This window comes from Gobius niger (genome assembly GCF_951799975.1).
Source record: "Gobius niger genome assembly, chromosome: 9".
Lineage (NCBI taxonomy): Eukaryota > Metazoa > Chordata > Actinopteri > Gobiiformes > Gobiidae > Gobius > Gobius niger.
Genome location: NC_136860.1, coordinates 4,111,578 through 4,130,020, shown reverse-complemented (window position 1 = coordinate 4,130,020; position 18,443 = coordinate 4,111,578). Strand labels below are relative to the sequence as shown.

Sequence of the window (18,443 nt, the reverse complement as noted above, 5' to 3'; positions counted from 1 at the left end):
ATTTTATTCACAGTTTTAGTCTCATGAACCATTTTTTAAACCAGTTTTTAGTCTGCAATAATGACCTCGTATCTCTGCGACTGTAAGTGTCCTGGAGTTCCCCCTGCAGACATACTTTACTCACAGAGAGTCTGTGGTGCCACTTGTCGCCCGAGCGTCAGCTGTGAGGGTCAGACTTTTACAACACTTTCACTCTCCGTGTTGATCCGTCGTAAACACTGTTGTTTTGGTTTAACGAGGAACACAATTCACTGCATTTACCTTCTTTTTGTCCTTGGAGTATCATTATTTTACACGTTAATGATATAAATGAACCAGTTTTATGACCAGTAAAAGTATTAGCTTTGACCAACATTACCCCAAAAGTAATCAGTATCAACACCAAAAAAGACCATGATGTTTGACCTTTTTTTTCTTCCCCTTTGTTTCAAGTAGAACCTCTTTAACAGAGCGCTCGTTTTAAGATGATTGAGTCATTTTACAAATGTTTCAAGACTTAGAGCAGTGGTTCCCAACATTTTTTGTCTTTCGTACCCCTTTGGCCTTTCAGTGGTCAACCGTGTACCCCCTACCTCAAGGGTGTTACAGTTTATTTATTAAGTAATTACTTAAAAGTAGTATTTGTAAGAAAAAGGACAATGTTGCAGTCAAAATAAACCTAAAATTCTCCCAAAGCAACACATTTTACTGAAAAATATAGCCTTTCCTATAAAAATTATGTTACATTTTCCCCTTTTTCAATCTGAAATAGTTCCAAGTACCCCCTGCTAGGTCCTCGAGTACCCCCAGGGGTCCCCGTACCCCTGGTTGGAAAACACTGACTTAGAGGACGGCCTTGACCTCCCAGCTCCAACCCTGTTCTGCCTCCAAATTTCCCTCTATGTTCCTCACAGTGTAGGAGGTTTAACATTATTTCCTGATCCAATCATTAACAGTCTGTTTAATTGGTCATGTATCCAGATACTCCACATGAGCCAGAAGACGGGTTTCAATTCAGGTGCTTTGTTTTGGTTTAAATAATATGAGTCTAACTTGGGCCTGTAGTGGTAGAGTTACATCACAGCATTAAGTTCAACATACTGAACACTTTTACTGGATATTTCCGCGAGAACAAACTCCAAGTTCCAGACAACCAGGTCTCACAGTTTGACATACTTTGTCATGTGAAATAAAAATGGACTCCTGATGAAGCTATAGATTATAAGACGGGTCCTTCCCACCACCTCTCTTGTGTGGCTCAGCTGTGAGTCTTGCCCGGATACCTCCCCGCTTGCCCCTTTTTTGTTTCCTGTAGTTCCTCTTGTGACGCCTCCACTGTGCTGCAGGTGTGCAGGCTCTTGGTGCCTCCTCAGTGTTTCAGAAGAAGAATTCTGTGGATTTGTGGGTCTCAAATGCAGCTCAAAGACCTTTGGATCATGAACTCACTCAAGGGTGCCCAAATGTGGCCCTCTGACTTCTTGTTTAATTAGGCAAGGCAAGACAAGTTTATTTGTAGAGCACAATTCATACACAAGGCAATTCAAAGTGCTTCACAGTCGCATAAAATGACAAGAAAACAGATCAAATCAAATAAAAACATCGACATAAAAATGAATCAACAACAATAAAAGGCAAGAGTGCAGATACAATACTTTCAGTTGTCATATGCACGGGCAAAAAGAACAGTTTTCAGCCTGGATTTGAACATTCTCAGAGTTGAGGCCTGTCTTACATCCTCATGAGGAGTGTTCTAGTTTAGTCCTGACTCTGGGAACCACCAGGAGACCCCTCCCTGAAGTTCTCAGGGCCCGAGATGGTTCATATGGCTCTAACATAAAAAGACTTGTAACAAGCAGAGCTGTTTTAAATTCTATTCTCTGAGCAACAGGAAGCTAGTGCAGAGACCGGAGCACTGGACTAATATGGTCGTATTTCCTGGTTCTGGATGTTCTGCAGCTCTGACAGTGAGCAGCTGTTCCAGTAGTCTAATGGAGACAAACACATGGATAAGTCTCTCCAAGTCTGGGTTTGACACTGTTCCTCTGATCTGAGCCATGTTTTTCAGATGGTAAAAAGCTGCTGATGTTATTGCTTTGATGTGGCTGTTTAAGTTCAGGCCTGAGTCCGTGATCACTCCTAGATTTCGAACCTGATTACCACACATCTCCAACGATAGGAGATGTGTTTTACTGTGAATTTCATTATTCCACACTACACATATAGAATCTTAAAAGTATGGAGTGAATGAATAGTGCAATGTAAAGCGTCTTTGAGTGTCCAGAAAAGCGCTATATAAAACCGATGCATTATTATTATTATTATTATTAAAAATGGTTCCAAGCCTAAATAAAGGTGCACAGATTAAACCTCTCTTATAATTCACCGGGGTGAAGGTTTCACTGCACTAACCCGTAATCTCTGACCCACTGTTTGGACACCCCTGAGCTATAGCTGTTTGTTTACTTTTTAAAAAGCTGTTTCCTTCATGGCCAGTTCGGACTCTGCAGCAAAAAAATCTGCTGAACCTTAAAAAAACACAGAAACGGGAAAAAACGCCGCTGTGCCAAAAGAGAGGGAAACCACTGCCATGGAATCATTTAGAAACATCAATTTGAAACCTTTGCTGGAGATTACTGACATAAATGGAAAATGTATTTCTCTCATTGAAAGTTTTTAAAGGTAATGTATTTGTGAAGGATTGTTGTCTGTCCAGGAATGAGAGGCCGTTAATGAATGCAGCTTAGGCCTGAATTCAATAACTCAGCCCTCGGTCGTGGAGCTAAGTGTTCGGTCACTTCAGCCTTAAATGGTTGTAATGAATTGAAAGTTGAGGTCCAGTGTTTCTCCACAGCTGTGCTCCGAGCGGGACAATGGAGAGAGCAGGCCATTGTTGACGGAGGGGAAGAGGGGAAGTGCGCAGGAGAAATACCACTCAGTCATCTCAGATATGTGGGCGACAGAGACGAGAACTTTATATGGTCCATATCTGAGCAGGTCATCTAAACCCTCAGCTTCATCAAAGTTCGTAAAGTGCTCTCTTTTATTGCGATGCTGTCATGCTGAACTTGGAGATGACAAACGGAGGAAACGGTTGCGGCTCCTCGAACGCAGCGTTTCTCGGACGTATTGTTTTAAAAGGTCAATGCTGTCTTTTCATTGTGTCCCCAGACAGTTTCCAGCAGCACTTTGTTTTGACCATAAAATCTCTCCAGACGGAGCAGAAAGTCAATCAGTGGCTGAGTGTCGTCACCTCGGAGAAAGTTTGTTTCCTGAGCCTCATCGGCCCAAACACCCCAGACCAAAGCTGGATCGCGTATCAATAATTAACTATTACATATGTTTCTGTCTTGCTCCCTGGAAGAAAACTCATCCTCACAAAGAATCGGACCGGGAGTTCGAACCACGAGAAATAATTTTTCCTTTGAATCAGTCTGCTGCCAATTATTAATAAATGTGCTGCCTCAACCGAAAGACTTGTCCACCCTCCTCCCTAACCTCTCAGTCACTATAGCAAATGTATCAAGTAACTCTGACAAGTTTGCTAAAGTTGTTTTTACTTGAAATAACCAGATGCATTGAAAAGTCAAGATAATGTGGCTGATCATTTACAAGTGGGTAACTCACTCTTGTACAGTCAGTTACCCAGTACAGTTAACTCATCAAGTCCAGATAACTTAACTTAAGTACAGTTTACTCACTCACTTCCAGTAGTGTTCAATGGACTTTACCTTTCCAGCAGGCTGAGTTCTCGTGGTATTTGTGAGTTTACAAACACACGAGAATCCATCTTGAACCACTCCCGCCTTCACCGTTCGGACAGAACCAAAACTGGCTCTGGCAAAAAAGACACTAATTAACAACTCAGCGATCACAAATAAACATGAGGCTTGTTGTATCAGATAACACAAATACACATAACGTTTTTCACAACTAAACATTGAATGGATTTGCTGTGAGACGTGAGACCTCTCCCTGTACGATTCAATTATGTCAGTACAAATGTTATTGGCTCTGTAGTATCAATCTGGCTCTTTCCAGGTTACAATTGAATATTATTACTTGCACATTTCATATATGTTTTAATTACTGTTCAAGTTCTCATTATTGAGGCTGCCTAGTTAGGGTTACTGGATTAAATCCAGGAAACCAATTGCTTTGAAAATACACAGAAAAGATAACTTGAAACTTTTAAGTAGTGACAATCAATGCTCACTACTTTTTATTTTCTGTGTTTAATTTCCTCTGGTCACTTGGGCACCGCCACAAAACAGCGAGTCCTTTCTGCCTACATTAAGAACAGACATTCAGATACAGCTCTTCTCTTACTTAACAGTATTTGGTGATGGCATGGGTCAGGCAGCCGGCTACCGAGAGCTAGAGAGTCTCAAGAGTGGGTTTTATGCTTTTTGTAGTAATCTCAAACTCCTCTTTATTGCTATCTTACACTTGGTTGGTTAGAAAAGGTAATATTGATCTAAAAGAAGTACTTTAACTTCCTGATTGTCATGAACTTCTTCCGTAAGCCCCTTCAAAGTGGATAAAAGCTAAGCATAGTGCTTGAGATGGAGAGGTGAAATGAGGGAGCATTTCCTGGAAACGTAGAACGTCAGGAGGAGCTTTTTGTGAGGTGCTGCCGCGACGCTGCAACAGCCTCAGAAGAAGATTAACCCTAGAACACTATTGCCGTGTGTTTTTCACCCGAGCAAATACATTTATGTGATTTTCATGATGCTGAGTTTATCTGAGTGTCCTGGGTCTCTGGGCTTCAGCTTTGTCTTTGACATCTTTGATGGCCTGGGGGTTTTCCTACAGGCTCATGTTTGCAATAGTGATGAAGGCCGGGCAGGGTTAGTGTTTTTAATCAGGCTCTTGCTCCATTTCAAGGTTGACATTCAGGACTGACACATTTATTTCTTTGCTCCGTCTTAGAGTTCGTGTCTCTGCCTCACAGTGAGTAACACACAGTTATTTTAGTCAGCTGCTCATTTATACCAAGGACACTGAGCTTCACCAGGGAAGTCTCACATATCCAGGGATGGGTCGACTTTTTTTTATTTTTTAGGAATTTTTTGTTCCCAAATTCCTAATTTTCCAGTTATTTTGGAGCATTTTTATCTGGTCCTCTCGTGATGCTTTTCTTTCATTTTATTAGACATGACACAGTTTAATATAAAAGAACACGACTCACATGTGAATCCGTGTACCTTTCGATCATTAGTTATTCCGTTTCAAAATAAAATCAGAAAAACAACATTTCCATTTGTTTTTTTGTTTTTTTCCCTTTCTAAACTTGAATTAGAAAAATAAATCCTGTATACTTCAATGTCAATATGTTTGTTTTGGTTCTAGTTGTTTTTAATTCCCTCCAAAATTATGACGTTACTATTATTTCGTTGTATTATTGTTTTCGACACCGGAAGTGAGGAGAGACCTCAGCTCAGAGCCGCTCCTACACTTGTTTGGAAAGTTTTATGCATATACTTTTTAAAAATTGGGCAACACATGCAGAGATCAGAGATGCTTTATATTACCACGGAGGGAAGGGTTGTTCAGAAATATCAGTGAGGAGCAGCTGGGCAGACACTGTGCGTCTCTGTCATGCAGTGAACAGGGGCTACGAGCCACGAAGAGCTGCTCACGCCGAACGTACGAGTGAAAATCGCACGGTCGCAAGGTTTTCAAACATGTAACATGTTTGATATTTTTTGCGAGTCGTGCGGTCCTGGCCCTGTGGCAGCGACACTGAAGCCGGCGGAAAGCAGCGCGAACACGGGGAAATGCAGCTGCAGGCGCCGGGAGGAGAGGACACACGCGTTATCAGTCCCGTCGCCAGACGTCAGTCTTAAGGGGGGCATATGAAATCCACGGGGGGGCACATTTACTATTAAATACATATTTTTCATATGGTGTTCACGTAGCCCTGGCGCACACTGATCATTACATTAAACATAATCAACAGCAAATATGACCAGACCAACTACAGATGCAACATGAGTCCTCGTGGCGGAAACGTCAGTACAGTTGCAGGTGGCGTTTCTCCGAGCTGAGCCTCCTCATCAACACATCCTTCAACTCAGACTTGAATTTATGAGAGTGAGGTCCTTTTCTAAAGCAGCTGAATGAGCTGGGCCTTGCGTCTGTGCAGAATACTGCACCGATGCAACGAAAACACGTTTCTGAGGGTGGAAACGACCGGACTCTGGGGCTGAGCGCCTGCACCCCCACACCCCCACCCCCCTCACCACCGTTTTTGGACCATGAATATGGCTCGGTCAGTGCTGTGGCCGCGTCCACTTTTCAGTCTCTCTCAGCCTTCACTAAAGCTCCAGTGTCTGAGTGTAAAACGCACACTTGGAACGCGGGGACTTTTCGGTGGACTTCAGCGCTTTGTAGTAAAACACACACGAGCACCTGTCACTGCCTTTAAGAGTCTCTCACGAGCCGGGACGGGAAATGAGCATAAAGAGGCCGACATCGTGGACTCTCAGAGCGGAGGATGATCGTTAATACTCATATCATATCAGCTATATTTTATTTTGTGCCCAGACAATACGGGAGCCGTGCGCAATTACGCACGAGCGCAGCTTAGAGGGAACCGTGCCAGAGAAAGAGAGAGAGGGATGAACTGCCTCGGTGTCAGGAGAGGAAGTTACTTGTTGTGGAGTTTGGGCTGGTCTAATCAGGCAGAAAGCGCAAAAGTAACAGTGATACGTAGCCTATCTTTGCCCAATTTGTAGTGGCTTCTCGTGGTAATACGGCGTATACCTGCGTATGACGTAGACGACACCACATCTGTGTCTGGGGGGCACAAGCATCTTGGGGGACGGGCACGGCCCCCTATGGCCCGCCCATAGCGACGGGTATGCGCGTTATTATATATATTTTTATTCCTCTTCGTCACTTTAGTTGTGCATGATTACTTTGCAAAACACAAGTCACTGCTGAAGTGGGGGGGACGGAGAGAGGAGAGGCAGAGGGACAGTTTGTGAATGCACGACGGGAAAGGGTTTTAGAGCGCGGCTCTGGGGAAACAGAGAGAGAGAGCTCCCGAACGCTCCCGGCACCAGCTCTCCCGGGCCATGGGAGAGAAAAAGGCGTGTGGAGTCCGTGTGAGGCGGGTGCAGGACCCCCGACACTCACATCTTCCACCTGTTCGCTCAGCTCCGCTCTCGGCCGCCTCCGAAGCGACATCACCGCCCACTGCCTCCTCCTCTGCCCCGGTCACCTCGGCTGCAGCAGCTCCACGAGGAGCTCAAAGTGAGCAGTAATGAGTTTGAGAAATAAAAGTCCTAATGACATAATAAACAACGGTTACAGAGGAGATCGCGTTGAAGCTCGACCTCTTTTGCTTAAGTTTGTTTTTGTTTCCCTCTTGCGCGAGGGAGTGAGAGGCAGAGAAAAAGTTACTCATCATTTCCAGTAGCAAATCAAACCGAAGCAGTAGTGAACAAAATAACGGAAGTTGTTTTAGCAGTGTTTGTTTCCACTGCAGAGCAAAGAAATGGGTCAATATTTTATTTAGAATTTTATGCCTTTCCAATTTAATTTAGAAAATGGAAATACAATAAAACAACCACATAATTAGTTTTTCTGATTTTATTTTGAAACGGAATAACTAATGATCGAAAGGTACACGGATTCATGTGTCATGTATTTTGATAGATTTTTGTCATTATTTTTTTATGGGGTGTATTATCTCGGGCAAAAATCACCCAGCGTTAGTGATGGTGTTATGAATTTGAGCGATAGTGTTCTAGGGTTAAAAGATTACTCAAAGATGCGTTAGTCGGTCGAAACACAGCTCCAGATCTGTCTTTGGAGAGAGATCAACATAGTAACTTGGTAAAAAGCTCTAAAAAGGTTTCAGTGTCTAATGTTTTGCTAAACTGTGTCAGTGTTTCACAGACACCTGTCAAGTCCTAGAGGAGCAGCTTCACAGCAGGACGTCCCGTAAAAGAGGGACAAATGTTCACCTTTTGCACCAATTTATCCCCTAAAAAACGCTTTAAGTTTCCGCAACTGCAGTTTCTGCTCATACTCCTCGACGTTCCCACTAAGACCATATTTCATCTCCGTCATATCGCGCTGCGCCAGACCCTCCGCTTCATTTCTATATTAAATCACCGCCCCTCCTTTTTCCCATCAGGCTAAGTGACTCGTGCGTGCGCTCCACCCTCCTCCACCCTCCCGCCCGTCCCGTCCCCAGCCTCCTTCTCCTTTGCCAGACGACTGGAAGCTTTGTCCCTTCTGTCCCTGCAACATCCCAGGGCACAGCATTTTACAAACGCTTCCTAAAAACTCGCGGGGAACCTGGCGTCATCCCCGTCTGGATGCAGGACAAGCGGATCCGTCCGAGTTTCCTTCCTGTCGGTGATGCTTTTGGAGATCGGTGAGACGGACACGCTCTGATACGTGAGCAGATTCTGGAGCGTAGGATGGGCGTGATAACTTGGTGCCTGGCTGCAGTTTTGAGTTGGATAAAGTTGATCGTCCATTGCATCTTTCCGTTCAGGACGTTAAGGAGAAGCGATCATCAGGTACGGGCGAGTTTTGTTTTTCATTTTTAGGAATTTTTAGTTTGTATTTTGGCAGTGGAGGAGTGATCGCTCGGAGGATGAGTGGGCAAAGTCAGCTGCTGTGTGATGGATGGGGGACTTGTCCTCAGTCTCTGAAAGGAAAGGGCTGCAAAAAGAGTGGAGGATCTGCAATAGTTTAACAAAAGACTTAACAAGCTTTCGTTTTTGGAATAAGGTTTTAGAATGAAGAAAATTCACTTTTTGTTTGAGCCCTTAATGATGTTGTAATGTCCTTCCCTTGTGGAGCCTAAATGGCCTCCTTAGAAGTTATCCAAACAGAAACAGTAATCCAGGAACTTCACCGACTCCGGAAGACTTGATGGTGTTTACTGAACCTTATTTTGAGGAACAACTTTACAGATAAAAAGGAAAGAAAGTTAGTGATTAGCATCAAGAATAGCAAGAATGTTTCGACTCTAAAATGTGCAGCCAAAAAACAAGTAGACACTTTATTTAATGTCTTTATTAAATAAGGTGTCGACTTATTTTTACCCAGTAATACTTAAAGATGATGTTTTTTTAACAACAAGAACAGAAAACCCAGGGCTGCGTCCGAAACCATCACATTGTAGCCTCTAATCCTTAACCTTTCATGGGGTCGACTGTTAGATCTATGCAGTTAGTGAACTGGAGCTTCAGAGCTATTTTGCACAATTCGACCGTCCTTACCCAGGGGGAAGTGACATCACCAACAGCTGCTGTTCTTCTTTAACCTCTTAACTCCCTCCTGAACATGTTTTCTCCTGTTCTCCACATTCTCAAAATCTAAAAGCTTCTTCAAAATGGCGACAAAAAAACGAGATTTAAAATGAGGATGTACATTGACAAAAATGACAAAAATCCAGCAAAAAAGTGAAAAAATCCTGCAAAAAAGTGAAAAGAATCCAGCAAAAAAAAGGCACAAATCCTGCAAAAAAAGTGAAAAAAAAATCCAGCAAAAAATGACAAAAATCCAGCAAAAAAGTGAAAAAATCCTGCAAAAAAGTGAAAAAAAATCCTGCAAAAAAGGCAAAAATCCTGCAAAAAATGTGAAAAAAAAAATCCAGCAAAAAATGACAAAAATCCAACAAAAAGTGACAAAAATCCAACAAAAAGTGACAAAAATCCAGCAAAAAAAAAGACAAAAATCCAGCAAAAAATGTCAAAAATCCAACAAAAAAGTGACAAAAATCCAGCAAAAAAAATGACAAAAATCCAGCAAAAAATGTCAAAAATCCAACAAAAAAATGACAAAAATCCAGCAAAAAAAAAGAAGACAAAAATCCAGCAAAAAAAAACAAACAAACAAAAAAACGAACAAAAGTGCCATTAAAAAAGTGACAAAAACACATAAGGGAAATAAAAAGTGACGACAATGGCAAAGAGGAGAGAATGCATTTGGTTTTGGCGGGTGGTAAGAGGTTAAAGTTACTGGTGGAGCAGGCCAAACAAAAGTGCACGCCGCCCCCTACTGTACAGTGTCCAACAACAACAACAACAACAACAACAACAACAACAACATAGTAATATAAAATAAAATAAAGACATTTAAAGAAAAATAAAATCCAAATGATCCTTCACATTTCCCTTTAGCCTTTATCTCAACAGCTGTTTCATAAAGCTACATTATGCAAATGAATCATGTGGCTTAAGGTTCTAATAAATGAACACAAAAGCACAAACTGCTTCATTTAATCCGTTTCCTGAGGCGGCTCTTTAACACTGACGACAACATGGATATTATCACTTTAAAAAATTATTATTATTATTTTTTATTATTAAATGTGCACCTGTCAATCAACAGTGGTTGTGCATGAATCACTCGAGGGTGGGGTCGAGGGGGGTGGGGGGATTGGCGGCGCAGTGGCTTATGGGATGGCACATAGCTCCTAATCACCGGTAAGTTAGCACCAGAGTGGCTATGATAGTTAGCATTGAGTCTCCTCCCCCTAACTCTTTCCTAACTGACAGCCCAATTCGGAGGCTTCTTATCATGGCGGACGCTGACGCACGCCCGGTTTGGCGTTACCGATCTGCTCGTTTCGGACGCAGCACTGGAGAGCGGAGCTGTAGGCTACTGCAGTGAGACGGTCCGAGCTACTTCCTGTCTGAGTTCTTCTTCTGCTGTCTTAAACCAAATTCGGGCAGATCGGGTAACTCCAATATATGGCAAATGGTGTGGGTGGGTCGGGTTAAAAAGCCCACATATATTGACTACATATTCTATTTACATTGTTAACGTTTTCAACATAAATGTCACTCAAACTAGGTTATGTTTTGTTGAAGGCAGTTTGAGGAACATGATGTCGCAGCTGAAGTGAGAGCTTCTTTCTCCACTGTAAACTCGCGGTCACGTGACACCCCCCGTTTAAGTGACAGCAGCTGCAGAGCCCCTCATGCATGTGTGCAGGGTCGGGTCGGCAAATTGAGAGCTGTTTTTTTGGGTGGGATTTGAATATCATCGGGTGGAGTTGGGCTGGGTCAGAAATAAAGCCGACTCGTGCCTCACAACAAGCTTTGTCCACAGTGAACTTAACACCAAAAACTGAGCGGGAGCAGCGGACAGTAAATGAAAGCATTCACATAAACTTACATAAAACGGGTGCTCAGGCTCCAAGGGCAAGACTTTGGACTCTGGATTTTAAAATGATTATTTATTGTACGAACACCAATGAGTTTTAACTAGTCTTCATTGGAGTTAACTAGATTTAGAAACGTATAGTATAGTATAATTTTCTTGAAATAAGTACATTTGTCCCTATTTTGAAGAAAAAGTAGAAAAAGAAAAAGGTCATGAGGCAAGTTATCACGCTTAAGGCGAGACACTGCAGGTGAATAGGGAAAAAATTTATATTTACAGATATCAATTTGAAACTTTTGCTGTAGATCACTGGCATAAATGTAAGAAAAAAATACATTGCAAGTTTTCTGTCATTTTATCTTTTCATAAAAGAACAAGGTATTTTATGCCTAAAAATGCCCCAAATTTCCCATCTTTTCGGCGACGAAATCTGAATAATGGATAGAGCTACATTCAAATGTATGGTTTCATTTTATTGATGAATGAGTTGCCAAGACTTTTTCAGAGGGGATTTAGGATTTCTTGTTTAGTTTTAAAATAAGCTGTTTTTTAGTGGAAAATTTTGTAAAAAATAAATTTTCGCCTTATTTTTTGACATTCAAAACTCAATAAATGGGGCTAGGGATTAGATAATAAAAAATCCCTCTGAAAAAATCTTCCAAATATTGTTCAGTCCAAGGCTGGAAAATTTGAAGTCTTTAGGTCCGAGGACGTGGACATAGTGTCGCCACAATGACAGAAAAATGTGTTTTGAGAAAAAGGCCCTTGAAATTGTGTTCTCCCATATAAGTCTATGGGGGAACATTGAATCAGCGCAATATTTAAACATGTTATTGTGAAGATTAGGCATATTTTCTGTTTCCGGGTGAAAGCTTGTATGTTCAGAGACCAATTTGGCCCAAAACCTGAAAACTGAAAAAAAAAGAGTTTTGCCTGTAGTGTCTCCCCTTAAATGAGGAAAGATTTGGAGTGCATAGACATATTTCTTGAATTTAGTTACTCAAATAAGGAGCAAATTTACTTAATTCAAGAAGTTCCACTTATTTCTAGATTCCTTTTTGCAACGTTAAATGTCACAGGTTTGCCACAGCTCAGAACACACTGAGCTTCATGACTTGGCCAGTCCTTCTCCAGATCCTGAGCCAGGATATAAACTCTCCACAGGCCGAGGAGTGGAACGCAGGACCGCCTCTGTGGCCCCTGTCTGACTCTCTTAAGAGCCCCTGACCTGATCTGCTCCTGCCTCTCGGTGGGCGTTTCTCCTGCGTGTTATTGTTTACAGTGGACACTTCCCTCAGAGGAAAACGTGAGAGTCCACGTGAGAGACACAGGACTCACTCAAGTCTCTGCTTTTCATCCAGGTGGAGAAGGAGAGGGTGCAATGCTTTCTGTCAAGTCATTTCATTAGCATTTTCCACATTTCCCTCCCTGTTTTTGTTCCCTAAGTCAGACCCTGGATAAAGATGCCGGATATTCAGGAAGTCCCAGAGCTAGAGAGGGGAGTCCTTGTTCCTGTCTGTCCATAGAGCAGTTCACTCTTATCACAGAAGCTTATCTCATCTCCGTCTTCTTCTTCTCTTCTTCTCTGCCGCGAGTGCAGATAAAGCTCCAGCTCAGAGACGTCTCACTCTCTGACTCTGACGTCGACTCTCAATCAAACAAATTCAAACCAGCTCCTGACCTGTGGCTCAACTTGGGTTTTTAAACCTGGTCTGATGTTTCATATTCGGGTGTCCAGTGGCAGTGTCTCCGCCCGCCACTAAGGGGCGCTGTGGTGTTTCATAGCTGCTGCCTCTCTTTACAGAGCTGCTTATTTCAAATGTGTAGATGTTTTCCAGAATGAGCTCTTAAAACACTTACCTTACAGTTTTAAAGGTCTAACATCATGGCTCACAGTGATGGATGAGATTTTGACTGAAATTCCATATTGTTTGCAAATAATCCTTCTATTTAAAGATCAGTTCATGCAGGAATCAACAATACTCTTTTTTTTTTTTTATCACAAACTGTTAGTGAACTATCTTGTAATGTAATTTTTAAAGTCACACTGCGTAACATTTTGGATTATACTTGTTCAAACCTTTATTTAACCAGAAAAAAACTTTTACAAGAGTGTCCTGGACCAAGAAGCGGCAACACTACTAATATATACACATATATACACCCATTATATATTATATATTGCACATGAAAAGTGGCATAATGCACCTTTAACCCTTTAACCAAGCACATTTTCTCCAGTTCGACTTTACCCAAATCTTATCCTAATCAAATCGTAAAAGCTTATAGGCCAGTGTAACACCTCATTTGAAAGCTAAGACCTTTCATCAGTATTTAGTTTTTGTTTATTTTTGTTTATTTTTTTTACTATTTCACTCTTTTTTTTGTTTTGTTTTCATTCTTGTTTTTGTTCCTATTTTGTAGCTTTTTTCAAGAAGCTTTTAGATTTGGCTAAAGCTTAGAGGGAGAAAGTGTGCCCGGTTCAGATGGGGGTTAAGGGGTTAAAGCAGGGGGGGGTCAAACACGCGGCCCCCGCCCCGTAGAGCATAAAGTCTCAGCCCATTCCTGTGCGGAGTTATGGATTTTTAAAGAATAACCAGAATGCTCATTCTAGCCACTAGGGGGCATTAAATAAAAAGAAAAAGGGAAGAGTTCCACACGTGTCCAGCAGAGGGCACTGACATAACAAGAGCTCAGGATATGAACACAAGCAGGCTGCAAGTGAGTCAACTTTATTCAAAAACAGAATGGCTGAAAACAAACACAACAGTAAAGGCTCAGACCCGAAAACCTAATGTATTATGAATGAATACTATGTAGTACTTTGAGAAACTTGTGACACAGGCTTGTAAAGTGCAACACAAGTGAAAGCTGTTGTTATAATGAAGCTACAGTCAAGTTGGGCCAAAGTTGACCAAATTACAGCTTATTATAATTCATTTATTGGAAAAAGTCCTTCCTCTTTCCGGTATCGGGCCTTTAATCCTCATATAGTAACGTCTCCATGACGACGAGCTGGAGAAAAGTGAAGCTCCAGTCAGATCGGAGGAAAAGAGGCTGTACAAGTGGTTATTGTTTAGATTGACCCCTAGTTTGTATGTTTGGACTGATCACGGCCCCGCCCCCGCCATGTGCTGCGCGTTAAGGCTGTTGTGATTTTGGGGGTGGGCAGGAAATACCACCGGCCCAAAGCTGAGCCTCTTCTGTGTTTGAGTTAGGACCAAACCCGGCCTCCTGATTGGCTCTGCTCCCTCAGACCCCGCGATGTGATTGGCCGCCACGCTCTCGTCCACAGCCACAGAGTCGACATCGTCATGAGTGGGTCAGTGTGTGGGTCAGTGTGTGGGTCGCTGTGTGGGTCGCTGTGTGGGTCAGTGTGTGGGTCACTGTGTGGGTCAGTGTGTGGGCCCCTGTGTGGGTCACTGTGTGGGTCAGTGTGTGGGCCCCTGTGTGGGTCACTGTGTGGGTCAGTGTGTGGGTCGCTGTGTGGGTCAGTGTGTGGGTCAGTGTGTGGGTCACTGTGTGGGTCAGTGTGTGGGTCGCTGTGTGGGTCAGTGTGTGGGTCACTGTGTGGGTCACTGTGTGGGTCACTGTGTGGGTGAGTGTGTGGGTCGCTGTGTGGGTTAGTCTGTGGGCCCCTGTGTGGGTCGCTGTGTGGGTCAGTGTGTGGGTCGCTGTGTGGGTCACTGTGTGGGTCGCAATGTGGGTATTTGGCTCTGAGGGGGTTAAAGAGGTTAAAGAAGCTTCAGCAAAGTCTAAAGAGTGTTGCATTCATATTTCACTAAGCTCTTGTATTGACGATGGGAGATTGTGACCACAGCGCAAAGCCTTCTCCAGCACATCCCCAAGCCAGTGCGCGTATGTTGGTTATAATTGTCTGTCATTCATTGCCCTTGTGTCGAAGTTTTGAGGACTTTCTGACCCAGAGACCAAACTAACATTCATTGATTCATTTACGGCCAGTTAAACAGCAAGGGTTCCCAAAGCGGGTGTCGGGACCTAACATTTCATACTTTTCATTGAAAAATCGATGTTTTCTTGTGAAATGTATCCATAACTTTAGACGAGTTAGCACAACTTTGTAGCTGATTTTACAGTAAAATCACCAGGTCCTCTTGGTGCCGCATGTATCATCCTGTGCTTCCTGTTTGTTTGGACCGAGTGTTTCCCTGGGATTGACCTGACAGGCGCTGCAGCTGCGCCGTCCATGTTTTTTTCCAGACTGGACTGGACAATTCTCCTTGATTAAAATGCACCTTTAGATTAAAATTGGATTTATTGCCCGGCCCTATGCATAAGTATCAGCCTTTCACTATATTGCTTTACAAACATCTACATTTACATTGTTTTGTCACTCAGAAAGATAATTGTCCTGAACAGACGACAAAAGGACAGAATTAAACACATTCTTCTTTCTCTTCTTTTTTCCACCCAATTTTTGTTTCCAATTTTCATGAAATTTCCTCCCATTTCGCCCCCTAGTTTTCCTAAATTGTTTCCATATTCCTCGACATTCGATAATGTAAATGTCCATATTTTCCCAACAGCAATTTCGATCTCCTCTTGTAGTCGATATATTATAGTCACAGCCTGATAAGTGTGTGAATCCCAGGCCCAGACAGACTAAAGCTCTGTGGATGTTCTGAAGCAGGACCTGAAGCCTGCGGAGAACATCTTAATCAAGAATGTTCACAATGAGACGAGCTCCGTCAAAACAAGTGGAACTAATCGACTGAACATCGGCGAATGCAAATCGACTTGATTATTCCACAGACCCCGGGGCCGAGCTGGGACACAAACAGCGTATCCTTATCATTCTCCACGCGGGCCGTCGCTGAAATATTCATGAAATATTCAAATGTGTCCCAAAAAGAGATACAACAGTGGAGTGGGAGGGGGAGGAGAGGGGGGGGAGAGGGGGAGGAGCCAGGGATCAAAGCGTGAATGACATTAAGAGCGCGGCGACTTAGCGTGGACTGAATAGAGCTGAGCAGGGGAGGGTTAAGGAGGGAGAGACAACGCAGAAAAGAGAAAATGGAAAATGCTTTATCAGTGGGTCGACCTTTAATGTTGTTTTGCATTTCAGAAATCACAGTTTTCATGATGAAGGCGAGACTCGGCAGGTGAAAACACTGATCCTCACGCAGTGGTCAGTGTGGAGATTTTCAGCGAGTTTTTCCCCTTAAAGGGATATTTCAGAATTTTTGACATAGGGCCTCATTTCCTAGTTATCCAGAGAGATATTTTTTTTTGTAATTCCAGCAGTTCTTATATTTGAAGAGTTTTGTGGTGCTATAGAATCATTTGAACCATTTTGCATTTAAAATACCTTATATTTGAGCAGCATCAGCTTCGTGGTTGTATAAGCGTATAAGTGGAGTGATCTGCTAGAAAATAGTCCCTCAAAATGCGATCTTTCATGTGATGCAAGGTCAGTTATATTCCAAAAATTATTCTATGGACACAGACATTTATATGGTTAGTCTGGTGTTATAAGTGATTTGCCTCAGGTGCTCTGTGAAGCGGCTCACACTGTTTTTAATGCAGGCTAGCTGATATTATAGAAATGCACTAGCCTTGCACTAGCCTAGCGCCATGAAACTCTTCAAATATAAGAACTGCATGAATTACAAAAAAAAAATATCTCCAGAAATCAGCAACACTCTGGATCACTAGGAAATGAGGCCCTATGTCACCAAGCTCACCAAGCCCTTCTTCAGACAACTAAGAAAAAGCTCAAACACACCTGTACAAATACAAAGATGTTGATCACAAGGGTCATGTAGTCATGTGATCACCTGATCAGCATAAAGAAGTTGGAAATACAAGGAACAAAACTGTACACGTCCTTGAGACAGAGGAAAACGGTGTGTGTAGGCTCGCAAGCCGAAAAACACCACACAAAAACTACACAAATGTACAATATTTACAAATGTTTACATTTTTACATAAATAGGACACCACATGACTCTTGCAATCAACATCTTTGTATTTGTACAGGTGTGTTTGAGCTTTTTCTTAATTGTCTGAAGAAGCTGGGAGCTAATAGTTGTGGGGATCTCTTATTATTTTTTCATTACTGATATCCATGCCTTCATTCACGAAGCCTTTCCCTTCCACACTGCAACATGTGATACGTTAATAATCTGCAATTAAACATATATTTAATTGGAATTCTGACTCTCCAAGTAAAAAGATCAGCCGTCTGAAATTTCATACAAAGTCCTTTCATCTGACCAGAATCAAGCACATCATTTTGAATATTGTCTCCCCGTTTCCCGCCTTTATGAGACATTTGACATTAGTTCATTTTGTGCTGAGAGAGAAGACTCTGGAGTTTTGAGTGGCTCAGTCCAGCCGTTACAGAGATATTAACCAGCTCTGATGACTTGAAATGAGTGTTTGGAAGGAGAGAGAGAGAAGAAGAGGCCCCTCCCCCAGGACTGTCCCGCCGCGAAGGGGGGCAGCTCCGCCACTCTTAAAGCTGCATTGTGGAAGTTTGTCCCGCGACAGAGCAGCGAGACGCAGAGGAGGAGATGGAAGAGTCGGCGCCGGGAGCAGAGCGGGATTTTACGGATTCTACTCCAGATTAAACGGACTTGGCTGCAGATTCTGGAACCATGCCGTCCGTGTCCCTGAGTTTACCCTCGTCTCTGTCGGGACCTGCGCGCACCTGGGTCTGCCTCTCCTGCATGTTCTGGGTACGAAGAACTCCGCTTTTAATCGCTTTTGCATGGAAATTGTGTTTGCAAATGGTTTGGAATGATAGTAGCTTTACATTTTGGTGTTTGCTTTGCACATTCTTCTGACGGGATTTTGGATCTTGTTTAGTTTAAAGGGACTACATAGAGTTTAAAAATGTTAAAATCAAGTATTTTGCTCCCCCTACATGTCCCAGCCATGTCCTAATGTGTAGAATGAGCCTCTAGAATCCTGCACTGTCACTCAAAAAGCTGCTAATGAAGTGCCGTCATGCACGAGCTTAATATAGAGACTGCTGTTACACGTAAGACCTGAGGTGGCAGTAGTGAGCATAAAATGGCCAACTTCTATCTAGTCTCTTTAAAGCTGTTAATTTGTAGAAAAATCTGTAAAAAATCACCTTGTTTTTTTCATTTAAAGCTTAATAAACCAGGCTACGGATTAGATATTAAAAAATCCCTCGGAAAAAAACTTAAACATATTGTTAAGTCCGAGATTGGAAAGTCTAGAGTCTGTAGGAGCGACTTCCGTGGAGATATTATCACAACAATATGGGGGAAAAAAATGCATTTTGTGAAAATGGACCCTGAAATGGCAGTTTCCCAAATAACTCTATGAAGAACCAT

The 18,443-nt window shown here is 42.6% G+C and overlaps 1 protein-coding gene across 12 annotated transcripts in view; it reads left to right on the top strand.

Moving 5' to 3' along the window:
• Positions 1-18,443, top strand: part of tns1b (tensin 1b) — a 256,725-nt gene that overhangs the window by 25,660 nt on the left and 212,622 nt on the right. For 2 of the 12 annotated variants that reach the window (XM_079562812.1, XM_079562811.1), the window contains exon 1: positions 17,693-17,816. The exons of 8 other annotated variants lie outside the window; for them this stretch is intronic. In XM_079562812.1, the coding sequence (XP_079418938.1) occupies positions 17,736-17,816 (81 nt within the window). In that variant the 5' untranslated portion in view covers positions 17,693-17,735. Of the gene's footprint in view, positions 1-8,430; positions 8,517-17,692; positions 17,817-18,443 lie in introns of those variants that run through there. 2 more of the 12 variants (XM_079562805.1, XM_079562807.1) reach the window with 2 other exon arrangements.